Source organism: Equus przewalskii, chromosome 22, assembly GCF_037783145.1.
Source record: "Equus przewalskii isolate Varuska chromosome 22, EquPr2, whole genome shotgun sequence".
Lineage (NCBI taxonomy): Eukaryota > Metazoa > Chordata > Mammalia > Perissodactyla > Equidae > Equus > Equus przewalskii.
In genome coordinates, this window is record NC_091852.1 from 18,536,892 (window position 1) to 18,551,428 (window position 14,537).

The 14,537-nt window shown below is 42.1% G+C and overlaps 1 protein-coding gene across 18 annotated transcripts in view; it reads left to right on the plus strand.

Annotated features, from left to right (window-relative positions):
- TRPM3 (transient receptor potential cation channel subfamily M member 3) overlaps nucleotides 1–14,537 on the plus strand; it is a 502,828-nt gene that overhangs the window by 394,915 nt on the left and 93,376 nt on the right. For all 18 annotated transcript variants that reach the window (XM_070590426.1, XM_070590437.1, XM_070590427.1 and 15 more), the window contains 2 exons: nucleotides 10,615–10,715; nucleotides 12,117–12,251. In XM_070590426.1, coding sequence (XP_070446527.1) covers nucleotides 10,615–10,715; nucleotides 12,117–12,251 — 236 coding nt within the window. The remainder of the gene's footprint in view (nucleotides 1–10,614; nucleotides 10,716–12,116; nucleotides 12,252–14,537) is intronic.

Below are 14,537 nucleotides of genomic sequence, written 5' to 3' on the forward strand. Positions count from 1 at the left end.
GCACCTCAGAGCTTCTTGTGAGAATTCAATACATTAACACTTAGAAACAGTGCCCGGCACAAGCTAAGTGTGAAGGGAATATTAGTTATTATCATCTTTCTTATTTACTAAAGACAAACCTAGAAAGAAAACCACACCTTCCTCCACAGGGCCCTTTCCCTCAGCTCCCTGTTTTGCGTCTTACAAGCCAAATCTAAATTTCCTCAGCTAAAGTTAATCCAATTTTTCCTGATTCCTTTTAACTTTCTCCTGGGACTCCATCTAAAGTTATTTTTGCCAAGAAGAGATAGTTATCATTCAGGGCAAGAAAATAGAGCAGAGAATAAATTACACACAGACCTCATCTACTTTTTTATGTGTAAGTTTCAAGCCTTCAGTTTGGTTTTTCTCCATGTAGCAGCCACATTCCTAAGAGAAGCTCACCAGGGTAAGCAGCATCTCTGCTCTGGGAGACAGATGCAGGTGTATCCTAGCAACCCAAGTCACATGATGGGGCCTTTCAGCTAGCTTCCTTCCACCTTCATGGTTTTCATATAGGCAGAGAACCTAATGTCTTTAAATGAACGGATGGATGGGTTTTCATTAACTGAAATCCAATGGCATTTAGTTGTAACATTTACAAATAAAGTAAATTGATGGAAATAAATAGAATTCCTAGCAGGAATGTTTAATCCAGATAAGATTCTTTAGATAAGAAGAGATCCAAAGACCCCAGTAAGAAGAAATGCTCAACTATTATAGGGATGGGTGGCATCATCCTGTATATCATAGAGTCATGCCGCTACTAAGGACATTGCAAGGTCAGCAAATCCTGCCCCCCACACCCCTCCTCAGTCCAACAGGCAAGGCCACACTGAAACTATCCAGGTCAGATGACACACCTGACTTTTTTATTTAGAAATTCCCAGAGTCCACAGCTCCATTTACAACCATTGAAGTGTTTAGTGACCCTCAGCATATTTAAAAGGAAAATAACTTCCCCCAAACACTGATGCTCAAGTCCCTAAATAAATATTCCCAGCAACATGTACCCATTGATGCCATGAAATATTTGGGGTGTCTTACCTCAAGTGGGCCCTAACTCTGCTCTGAAATCATTTGAGCCTCAGCCTCCAACACATTCTCCATGTTCCCCCAATCTCTTCAAGTCCCAACTCACTCTCACTGTCAGCAGGATTTAGGTTCAGCCAAGCTCCTTTCTTTTTCACTCATGAATGAGTTTCTTCACTCAGCCTCATTGCTTTGCATCCTCGCTCTAGAGAGCTCTGTTCTTTGTTAAAAGCAGCTACTCCCTGGCCTTCATCCCCCACGATCTCATCCATCATGGACTTGCTCTTTCCTTTTACATTTTCAACATCTCTCTCTCCAACGGCTCTTTCCCTTCTGCTATAAACATGTTCAGGGGCCCTGTCACCTAAGGAGACTCTGCCTCTGCTCCACCAGGACCCTCAAGGAAGAATCTTCCTTTTCTCCTCTTACCCATCAAACTCTGAAAGATAGTCTCCCTTTCTACCAGCATTCCTTAGCCTCTGCTCACTCTAAATTCTTGACTCACTCACTTACTCTGAAAATTCTTGCCTTCTAGATTCCGTCCCATCCAGTTTACTCACATAGCTTTTCGTACTCCTGAAGATCCCAAATAGTCTTCTAACCCCAATGATCATCCTCACGAACCTTCAGCAACTTCTCACAGTGTTGACTTTATCCACTTCTTACTACAACTCTTTCTTCCTTGGAGCGAAGGTCTCCATTTAAAGCCTGGTTCTACAAGTTACTCTACCTCACTGAGCCTCTGTTTTCTGATCTGCAAAGCGGGGAGAAAGATATTCACTGTACACGTTTTTTTCTGAGCATTAAATGAGATAATACATATCAAATGCCTAGCATGTAATGGGCTCTCAAGGTAAGATGGTATTTGTATTTATTTTTACCTTTCCTTGGTGCCAGAGTATTCTGCCTTTCTGGCCACTCCTTTCCTTCATCGGGCCCTCTACTTCTTCACTCTGCCTTCTGTCAAACTTACAAAGCATAACTTTAAGCATCTGCTCTACGTGAATAACTCCAAATTTACCTCCAACCCCAGCTTCCCTGCCTGCCCTCTTTTTTTAATTGCCTACTGGACAACTCTCTCGAGTGTCAACAGGCACCTCACATTCAATCAAATTAATCATCTTAAAAAATAAATATATTTAAATAAAAATAAATTGCCTTTCCTCGAAAAGCTGATTTCCACCTGATTTCCCCATTTATATTCATGTAGGCCCTATCCTTGCAGTTACGCAGGCTCAACGCCACCATCAAATTCTTTCTCCCTTTGTTCAAGCAATTTCTTCCTAATTCGGGGCAGTTTTGCCACCTCACTATCTTTCACGTCTGTCCCCTCTTTTCCGTCCTTGCTCGGCATCATCCGGCCTTCAGGAGTTCTGACCTGATTTACTGCAATGGCCTCTTAAGGGGTCTTCCTGCTTCTTACTGAGCACTTCCTATCCACCCTCATATTTCAATCAGAGGGATACTTCTCATGCAAAGATCTGATCACAACACTCTTCTACCTATAGAATCCTTCAGAGCTTCCAATATAGACATGGCAACATAAATTCATCCTTCTCTTCTCCTAGAAAGCTTCAAAAACCAATAGTGAAAAGGGAAGCAAAAAACAAGCAAACTCCATTTTTGGTAAAACTAGGAAATATTCCAAAATATTTGTATATGCAGGGGCTATGTGGGCAGAAAGGGTGAAAGCTGAGGAGAGAGAAGCCAGCAGTGGCAGTCGTCAGAAAGCACCACAAGAATCTAATTCCTCCATGTGAGGAACACGCTAAGGTGCAGAGTTCTTTCCTTTGTCTGGAACAGCACCAGCACATGCAAGAAGGAGAGCGTTGGATGGCGGCAGAAGACCCTCCTGATCCTGACTGAGTGATAGAAAGAGGAGATGGGCTACACACACAACTAGGCAGATAAGCCATTTCTGCAGAAGGGAGTCTGTCTTTGTGGTAGCTAAGAGGAAAGCCTTCCAGTCGTGAACAATAACTAGCCTGGAATGCTGCCCTGGGCCCATTCTAACCCAAGTCACTACCGATGAATAATAAAAAAGGGATTAACATATAGATACATTCTAAGAAAAAAAAATAACAAAAGAGCAAAATGTATTCACAGGAGAATAATACTCTATAAAAATGTTTCCAGGGAACAGATGAACGCTATGAATAAATATTTTACCCTGAACTTTAAAAATTTAAATCTCAATGAAGCACTTATCTATGAAGAAATACTTCAAAGTTGGAATGCCAAAATTCAGGTAAGAGCAGGTGAGGCAGCAAGAGGAGATGAAATGGGAGTAGCACCCAGGAATGCAGTAGATGGAGAAAAATAAAATCACTGAATTGCAGAAGAAATGAGAAATAGTGCAAGATCAAATACACATTTTGAAAAACGCAGTGCAGGACACAAAAGATAGAAATGAGGAAAGTGAACAAAAATGAAATGAAATGGAAATAGTTAATTGGAATTACAGAGAAATTCTATTTATAGAAAATAGAAATTGGAGATCTAACATAAGCATAATTGGTGTCTCCAAAGGAGAAAACCAAAATAATGGATCAGAACAAATATTTTAAATTATCACATAACTTAAAAAAAAAATTAAGAATTTTTTCATAAAAAGTGTTTTTAAACTTTGATCTAGATATCGAAAGGGCCACCCTATGCCAGGAAAAACTGATTCAGAATCCTCAACACCCAGACATATCCTAGTAAACTTATTGAACTTCAAAGAAAAATAAAGATCCTTTGGGCCACCAGGCAAAATGATGAATTCTTTTATGAGGCAAAAAATCAAGCTGGCCTCAGACCTTCTTACAGGAACATTCAATGCCAGGAGACAATAGAGCAAGAGATTTTCTACGGAGCCAACGTCACTGAACTATAAAGACTACTTAAAAAAAAACAGCTTAAAATATTCTAGAACTCTGGCAATATTGTTCCCATAAGTAACTCTTGAAAAAACTACTACAGAAGAATTTAACCTACCAACCAAGAGATGCTTGGGTACACTCTGGCAAAATCAGTAATTGTGAACACTGATACTAAGAGTCTAATAGAACTAAGATGAAAAAAAAAAAACCAGAATTTGAGTAACAGAAAGGAATGTAAATGTTATTTGCCGCAACAATGGAGAAATAACAACAGAAACTGAGAGGAAGAAGAAAGAAGGATGGAGGTAGAGTTGGCAGGCTTTTTGCCTCATTGTAATACCTGTACCTTTTACTTAGTATAACAAAAAATATAATTTAAGACTGACACCTCAAATACTAGTAAAAGAAATATAAGCATATTTAACAGTACGAAGTGAAACACTAAAAATATAATCTTATATTGTAAAATTGAGTGGTGGAGGAGAGAAAAGGGAGAAAGGGTACATGCACTAATTTGATCATTGTTCACAGTAGGAACTGATGAGTGCCGCCCAAAGAAATGACATTAGAGCCCCACCCCAGACCACCTGAGTCAGAAGGACCTTTTAAACAAGATCCCAAGGCGGATCATCAGCGCATTAAAGTTTGAGAAACCACCTCTACACTAAAGCCAAGTTGTAAGAATTCTTGCTTTCTCAACTCCATTTCCCTTTTTTCCTTGATAGGAATACAACAGTATTTTTAGTAGCTCTATATTTGTTTCCTGTGGCTACCATAACTAATCACCACAAACTTAATGGCTTAAAACAACAAAACTATCATATAGCATAATATAATATTATAATATAACATAATTCTGGAGGCTGAAAGTCTAAAATTAAGATGGCAGCAGGGTTATATTGCTTCTTGAGACTTCTGGAGAATCATTTTCTTGCCTTTTTTGGCTTCTAGAGGCTGCCTGCATTGCTTGACTTGTGGCCCCTTTCTTGATCAACCCAACCTGTTGCATTCATCTTCACTCATCCTACCACTGCTTTGATCCCCCTGTCTCCCTCTTATAAGGATCCTTGTGATTACACTGCATTGGGCCCCCAGATAACCCAGGATATTCTCCCCATTTCAAAGTCCTTAACTTAACCACATCTACGAAGTCCCTTTGCCATATAAAGTAACATCTTCACTGGTCCCCAGGATCAGGATGTGGACAACCTTGAGGGGAAGGACATCATTCAGCCTACCACAAACTCCATTTGTTTAACTCTCCACCATCCTTCCCCACTCCAGTCAACTACTTCCTCCTTAAACTTGCTCTGACTCAGCTGACAAGGAAGAGCTCTGGACTTAATTGTACAGCTTTTATGGCGCTTACCCCTTTGTTCTTTGATATAACCATTTGTGTACCTGTCACACCTCTCCCTTTATCCCATCCCACCTCCATTCTTACTAGATTGCAATTTCCTTAAGGAAAGAGTTTGCAGACATGCTTTTAGTCCCATACTCTACGAAAGGCACACACACTCATCTCATCAGAGACTTCTTAATTGTCAAATCCAGTGCACACTTTTAGGTTCATTCATTCATTTAACAAATAGTTACTGAAAACCTATTATGTGCCAAGCACTCTTCTGGACTCTAAAAATACAACAGTGAATAAAGCAGACGAAATCCTTGACCTCTTGAGGGTGACATTCTGGAGAAGGAAATAAATAATAAACTAGGAGATGCATAAGCTGGTGCCTGGTCATGAGAAGAGCTGTAAAGGAGGACGGCCCATCTTTCTCACTTCCCCTCTTGCAGCCTTTCCCTATTGACCACCCCCTCCTTGAAAATCCCTCTTCCCAAAGTTTAGGGCACCGTGGTCTCCAGGTTCTCTGCTTCTCCTTCAGACTGCTTTTTTAATTTCTTTCTAAAGGTTTGCTTTACTGTCATACTTTTTAAGTATTAGTGTTATTCAATTATCCATCCTCTGCCCTCTTCCTGAGACCTGCATGCTAATGTTTCCCAACTCTCTATCTCCAGGCCTGACTCCTCCCCCTTCCCAGACCTCCACATCCCACAGCCTCTGGTCATTCCCACCTGAATAGACCACAGGCATTTCAAGCTTGATATATTCAAGAATGCAATTTTGCCGCCCCTAAAAAGCTTGTTTTTATCTTGCGTTGCCAATCTCAGTTGGTCATTATGTCCCAAGCTAGAGAGTAGGGGATACCTTTTGACTTCTCTTTCTCTTTTGCTCCCCACTTAAATCTATCACCCAGTCTATCAGTTGCGCTTTCTAAATATCCCTCCATCCAAGCCACTCCTTCAGGGCCTCCTTATCCCTTTCCTAGAATATTGCAAGGCTTTCCTAATTGCTCTTCCCCTCTCTAGTCCACTGGCCCTTCTAACCCATCCTTCACACTCCTGCCAAAGTGATTTTTCTAAGACATAAATCTGACTGCATTGTTTCTGAGATGAAGTTTTCCAGTGGTTTCCCCACACCTTCAGGATAAAGAGAAATTCCTCTACATCATTGCTAAGTCCTTCCATTCTCACTTCATCTCTCCCTGCTTCCAACTCACACTATATACCCCAAGCATTGACTCCTCAAGATCTCCCTGTGAATTCCCGAATTCACGGGGCTACTTAACTCCTCCAATTTTTTCAGTCACTGCTCTCTTTGCTACAATGCCTTTCTTCATCTCATTTGTCTAGTGAACTAATCTTTTAAAACCATGCCTGGTCATTATTTATGCACTTAAATCTTCCCTGTAGGAAGAGGAAACAATAAAACCTTGTTTTTTATGTCTTATACCTACTTGCATTCATTCCCACATCATGGCCTCTGCACTTGATGTTCCCTCTTCCTGGCATGTTTTCCCCCAATTCTCCACATGATGGCTTTTTCCAATCATGTAGGTCTCAGTTCATATGTTACTCCCAGTGAGGTCTCCTGTCCACTCATTCTAACAGAGCAGCGCCACCACCACCCTGGTTGCTATCAGTACCACCCTCAGACTGGTGCTTTAAAGGGCCTTCTCCATGGCCACCTGGGACCTGGCACCAGCCAGGGCTGCAGTGCCATATGGGTAGGGTGCCCTGAGCCCAAACCAGTCCCTGCAAGAACCCGAGACCCATTTCAACACTTCAGGACATTTTCCAACTCTCTAGTTCCTACACAGGGTCAACCAGATGCCCCAAAGAATTCCCAGACTTATACCTATGAAGTTATCCAAGGGCACCATATCCAGCCCTGGTGTCAGGTGGGAAGCCTGGCCAGCAGATCACTCCAGCTGACTGGCACAATACTTCTGTGATGGGATCATGCGAGACTGGGTAGCCAGAATGAGGCTGCCACATTGATCTGGAGTGACTCACATTGTTTCTAGAGACACAGGTCCCACATATCCTGGGAGTGACACTGCTCCTTCATAGCACTTGCACAATCTGAAAGTACACTGTTTATTAGTTTGTTTATTCATTATTTTCTGAGTACCACTCCTCCACTAGTAGAAGGAAGTAGTAAACTCTTGAAACTGAAAGAGTGAAAAAATCAATCTCAGCTATCTTATTCACCACTGGATGTTCAATGCCTAAACAGTCCTGCACAGAAGGTATTCAACAAATATCTATTGAGCAGATAAGTGGATGATTGTGTGAAATGCTGTATCTAACTACAGACCTCTTTCCTCCTCTAGAACGTAAGCTCTCAAGGATTCTGTCTTATACACCTTAGTCCTCACAGTAACAAAGCACATGCCATATGGGAGCTTTTAAAAACTGCAATGTCCAGGACCAATTAAACCAAAATATCTGATGATGCATCCCAGGCAGGAGTATATTTCAGGCTCTCTAGGCAATTGCAGTGTACAACCAGTTGAGAAAAGGATGACCAGTCATCCAGGTTTGTGCAGGACTGAGGGGGTCTCCCAGGATGCAGAAATTTCACTGCTAACACTGTGACTGTACCAGACAAACTGAGATGGCTGGTCACCCTGGTTGAGAATCACTGATCCAAACTGTCACCCTGGACCATTCTTGAGTGATGTATTTTCAATTTTAGAAAAGTCAAAATTCATTGGCTTCATGCTTTCATTTGACACATCTAATTACATTCAGGTGGCTCACGTTGACCTCAGTGACTGCTTCCTGCTATGCCCTCTTGTTCGGATTTGTGCTGCTACTATTGACTCCAGTGACAGACAAATTTGTGGCATACAAATGGCAAAAGGAATGATTAAACCATTATAGCAGGTCAGCAATGACCAACAGAGCAGCAGAAGGAAGCAAAGTATAAAGTGCCACTTTTCCAAATGGAACCCCAATGAGCCTTCACTTTTTTCCTTCGAAATGATAACAGCACATTTTGACACATTCCTATTTATCACTTGCATATACCAGTTACCCTGGTATAAGTCTGCCATCCCTGCTGTTATCTGAGGAGATAAGAAATGATTTCCTTATTGAAAAAATCCCTGTGTAAACTAAATTAATATCCATCATCCCAAACACTAATTGATTTACTACAAGTATGTGGTTAATGCTGAACCCAGAAACAGAAATGCCCTTTGACCCATGAAGAGAACACAGCACTGTAGCTCTCTAGGATCTTGCTATTCAAAAGGCGGTCCTGGATCATCAGCATCAGCATCACCTGGGAGCTTGTGAGAAATGCAGACACTCAGGCCCCGCCCCAGACCTGCTGCATCAGAATCTCTGGAGGTGGGGTCCAGGAATCTGTTTAAACAGCCCTCCAGGTTATTCTTATGCATGCTCTCGTCAAGAGAACACTTCGCTCGCCTAATCCTCAGCATCACTATCTCAGAGCCAAAGGGAAGAAGCAAGGGGCAGTGGGAAGGCAGCATATAGCACGGTGGTTCCAAACTCAACTGTACATTTAAAACACCTGTGGATCTTTAAAACTAGAGCGTGGCTCCCACCCCAGGCAATGTGACTTAATTGGTTTGAGATGCAACCTGGGCACAGAGATATTTTAAAAGCTTTCCAGGTGATTCTAAAGTGCAGCAGAGTTGGGGAATCACTGACACAACCTTATCACCAGGAACCCTATCCCCAGCTCATCGCTTTGGGCCTCCATTGCTGAAGAACCCACAGGAATGGGCAGCGTCAGCATTTGCTTTCCCTCTGTCTCTCACAAACATCAGAGTCAGCAGTGATGGAATGAAGGAAAAACTCACCTCTGGCATGATGAACGCTTGTTCTCTTTACCCCCTGTTAGTAGCCATTTACCTTTGACCTCTGGGGACCTCAGCATCTTCATCTGTCAAATGGAGACAGTAAGACCCAATTCCCAGGATTATTTGGGAAATTACATATGATAACATGCAGAAGTGCCTAATATATTGCCTAGGACACATTAGATAGTCAAAACATCTGAGGCAGGTAATAGTATTGTCTCTTTCCCCTACTCCCCTGGTGGTGGGACATCCAGCAGCATGAAATCGGGCAAATATTTAAGCATGTCCCCTGTTCAGTGCACCAAGGGTGTTGATGAATTGCAAAAACGCTGCTCACATTGTGAATTCATTGATATGACCTCATTCTAGTCTCTCATCTGAGCCAGTAAACAGGATAATCCTTATTGTCCCCATTTCACAGATGATAAAACAGAGGCTTAGAGAGGTCCAGTGTCACACAGCCATCAAATGGCAGACTCAGGTCCCCTGACTGTAGCCCAGTACTCTCTCCACCTAGCATTCTCAGCTTCACATCCAGCTGCTTGGCAGTTTGCATTCATGGACAGAAAACATTGATCTCAACCCACTCCGTCCCAGTGGAACTTTCCGTGCTGATGGTAATGTTCTGTGTCTCTCCTCTCCAATTCAAAGGCCACCAGCCACCAGGTGAGGCTTTGAGCCCTTGAAATGTGGCTGGTGCAACTGAGGAATTAAAGTTTTCATTTTCTTTAACTAATTCAGATTTAAATAGCCACAAGTGGACAGTGCCGGTCTAGCCACAGAGTCTGGAGAAAAATGGGAAACTGAAAATTTATTCCAATGGTTTCTAGCCACAAATCAAAGTAAACCTAAGCCACTTATTCATCTTTCTCTTAAGCGATCTTCATAACTCCTTCTCAATAGAGTGGCAAAGCTGGCCCAGGAGTTGATGAGGGGGCCATCGCGGTGCAATATACAATTCAAAAGATGCCTTGAAACCAGTGATTAGCCAGCAGAAACGTGTTGCAGAGCAGCACTTCTCAAACTTTAATGTGCTCTCGAATCACCTGGGATCTTGTGAATATATAGATTCTGATTCAGCAGTTCCGGTGTGGGACCTGAAGTTCTGCATTGCTAACAAGTGCCCAGATGCTGCTGCTGCTGCTGCTGCTCCATGGGCCACACTTGCACTAGCAAGACTGTCGAGTGGTTCTCAATGGCTGATTTTGTCTCCCTTCATCCCTGGGGAAATTTGGCCATGTCCGGAGACATTTTTGATTGGCATGTCTTGGGCAAGGTGCTATTGGCATCTCCTGGGTGGTAGTATGCTGCTAAATATACTACACTTACAGGACAGCCCCACGATAAAGAATTATCCTGCCCAAAATGTCAAAAGTACCGAGTTTGAGAAACCCTGCTGTACAGTTATGTCTACTCTTCGGGAGACGGGTGTCGATGCGAGAGTGATGGAGCGGGTCTTCTTGGTCTAATAACTGATCATTGCTTTCTCTCTCCTGCTCTTTTCTCCTATTTTCTACACACAGGAGCCAATGCCTCGGCCCCAGACCAACTGAGCTTAGCTTTAGCCTGGAACAGAGTCGACATCGCTCGCAGCCAGATCTTTATTTATGGGCAACAGTGGCCGGTAGAGTATATGTCGTCACCTCTGAAAAGCCCGCTTGCTTGGGCAAGGGTTTTTGTTCAAGGAGCCTCTGAGAACTGCTCAGGAAACTGCCGCCTTTTCTTTAGGATGGAAATATTCCTTTAGAGCATTCCGGGGTCTCAGCTCCCTTTCTCATAGTTAGGAAAACACTGCCACCTAGTGGAAGATGAGACAAAGCACAACTCCAAAAGTTGCAAACACTTCCATCTCTGAATGGCCTTTGATAGGAATTTTCAGCTGCCAGTGATGCCATTTCTCCTACGTGTCCAAAAATTTATATGAGACAAAGTTGTATTAATTAAAACTAAGGAATGAGTGGAGTTAGCCGTTTGTTTCTCATTGTCTTTGAGGTTGCTGCTTCCTACCAGTGGCATCCGGTGCTGGTGTATGGCTGGGTTGCACCTCCGGATGCAGAATTAGCAGGCTTCCCCATGCAGATGCCATCTGGTCCTGATGGCTGAGCACAAGTCCTCCTTATTCCCAAGAACAGCACAGAGGGAACCAAAGCTTTATATAACTGTTCTTGGTTTGTTTCCCTCAACTGACTCTACCAAAAATAAAAACTTGGAAAATTGGCCATTGGGTGGTATATGTGTGTATCCCCAGGAGGCAGCAACAGCCTCAAATTTGAGTTCTGTGCCTGGAACCACTGAAGTACAACACTCTCACGACCAAGTCTTTTTAAACCATTCCTTTCCCCCGGAGAGCTTCTGCCTGGGATTAAGTCCCGTCTTCATTTAGTGCTGCTGGTGGATTGCTCATGTGAAAAGATTTGTCAAGGAGTCTGGACACTGGGAAATTTTTGTGAAAGGAATCAAAATCCTAGCCAGTGACAAATTCAGAAAGTAAGCTGCTCTTTTTTTAGTTAAGTGATACCACCTCGTCTCCATCTCACCCACTTCAACACAGAGACCCAGCATCTATTTTGGTCCTTTGGTCTGTTTACTTGGTCCCTCTTCTAAGGTCAGCCAGGGGTCCAATTCACAGCCTAAGGAAGATGAAAATGAAGACAGCAAAGCACCCACTTGGGCACTTCACGGGTATTGCAGAAGTTAGGTCAGAGTGGGGAGAGGAAAAGCCTTGTAAACCCTTGCACTTTCTCAGGATCAAGACCAAAAAAAAAAAAAAAAAGAGAGAGAGATTCAAGGAGGAAATAGCTTTTGGAACTAGAAATCTTTGAATTCTATTTGCAAAGACAGGCCCCCAAACACAGGAGAGATTGTGGCTGTCCCAACAGTGCAGCTGGAAACAGTCTTGCTAGCGTGTTGATGTGCTGAAGGTTTACCAGATGTCAAAGGCATCCATGTCTTACCTGTTCAGACGAACACCAAAACACTGCACCCCTAGACCCCGGGGCAGCCTAACTCATGACTTGATTTGCAGGTGGGGTCTCTGGAGCAAGCCATGTTGGATGCCCTGGTTCTGGACAGAGTGGATTTTGTGAAATTACTGATCGAGAATGGAGTAAGCATGCACCGTTTTCTCACCATCTCCAGACTAGAGGAATTGTACAATACGGTAGGACCAAGCTAAGGCACTTTTCATTTTCTCTACGTTTTTTGTCTTACCTTCTCCCGCCCCCACATGCCTGTGAGTCTCCTTCCTCCCCTCCAAATGCATGGACCACTTTTCACAAATGCTCCCTTAGTCCTGAGTAGACAACAAACACCAAGTCACCGAGATTCCTCTTGTTTTAACTGCTCAGTTGTCAGCATCTAAGGCAGAAAGTTATGGGGTCACCAAATGCAACATTCTCAGATTCTTACACAAAACCACGAGGCTCTGGAAATTAGAACACAGTTTATTCTGTGAGCCCCGAGGGTGTCTGAGGCAATCAACGAGGAGGATTCATTTAACTCCAAGCATCAAAGGAGGCCAATTAACTATCCTGCACCATCTTGTTATCCTCAGAACTATGAAGTTCTTTCCTTTTCCACCATAATAGAATAAAACACAAAATACCTCTTGTTTGGAGTTACCCCAAAATATTTTTTGTTTTGTTTTATAATTATTTGTTCATTCATTCACTAGAGATACCAAGAAGTGATCACAAGAAAAACTACTATTTATGAAGTTTTGGAGAGTATTCCATGAGTTAAGTACATTGGTTCTGAGCTCTCTGAGCTGATACTCAGCAAAATCCAATGAAGGTTAAAGAGTAGATATTGTATTCCCCCATTTTACAGAGGAGAAAACTGAGGCCAGGAAGTGAATTGGTTTATTCAAGGTCACAAAACTCCTAAGTCAAGAAAAAAGCCAGTACTGAACCAAAGCTCCTGTCACAGAGATGATCTTTCCCCTCACATGTCACATTGCTTCTGTCACACCACCCACAGCACTAAGGAGAAGGAACTTATTGACCTGTCCACAGCCAGTGGTAGGTGTTAGCTGGTGGCATCCTGGCTCTATCTCATTCCCACTGCTGGAAGGAGAAAACAGGTTGGCAGGATGGCTCCAGGTTTCTGTTTTCTCGATTTTTCTTGGTTCAGCATATTGAGACTTTCAGTAAGAATAATGGGCCAAAGTGGTGGAGTAGGATGCTCCAGCTTGCACCTCCCCAAAAAGACCAACAATTACCATAAAAGAAATGGATAAATTCCTACAAACATATGATCTACCAAGTCTGAATCATGAAGAACAAGCAAATTCAAACAGACCAATGACAAGGATGGAGACTAAATCAGTATCCAAAACCTCCCAACAAAGAAAAGCCCAGAACCAGATGGCTTTGCACGTAAATTCTACCAAACATTTAAAGAATTGACTCCAATTCTTTTCCAACTCTTAAAAAAAATTAAAGAGGAGGGAACACTCCCAAACTCATTTTAGGAGGCCAGCATTACCCTGATACCAAAGCCAGATAAGGACACTACAAGAAAAGAAAACTACAGGTCAATATCCCTGATGAAATGGATGCAAAATTCTCAATAAAATACAGGTGAACCAAATTCAGCAGCACATTAAAAAGATCACTCACCATGAGCACGTGGGATTCATCCCCAGATGCGAGGATGGTTCAGCATATGCAAATCAATAAATGTGATACAGTGCATTAATAGAATGAAAGACAAAAGTCATATGATCATCTCGATAGATGCAGAAAAAGCATTTGACAAAATTCAATATCATTTCACGGTCAAAACTCTCAACAACTGTGTACAGAAGGAGCACACCTCTACATAATAAAGGCCACATACGACAAGCCCACAGCTAACATCATACTCATGTGGTGAAAGCTGAAGGCTTTCCCTCTAAGATCAGGAATAAGACAATGGTGCCCACTCTCACCACTCCTATTCAACATTGCGCTGGAAGTCCTCACCAGAGCAGTTAGGCAAGAGCAGGAAATAAAAGGCATCCAAATTGGAAAGAAAGAGGTTTTCTGGTAACGTACTCTTGTATATAGAAAATCCTAAAGACGCCACCAAAAAACTGTTACCACTAATAAACTAATTCAGTAAAGTTTCAGGATACAAAATCAACATACAAAAGTCAGTTGCATTTCTATACACTAACAATGAACTATCTGAAAAAGAAATAAAGAAAACAATCCCATTTACAATAGCATCAAAAACAATAAAATACCTAAGAATAAATTTAACCATTACAATAGCATCAAAAACAATAAAATACCTAAGAATAAATTTAACCAAATAAGTGAAAGGATCTATACACCGAAAACTATAAGACATTGATGAAAGAAATTGAAAAAGACAAATAAATGGAAAGATGCCCCATGTTCATGAATTAGAAGTGTTAATATTGCTAAAATGTCTATAGTACTCAAAGCCATCTATAGATTCA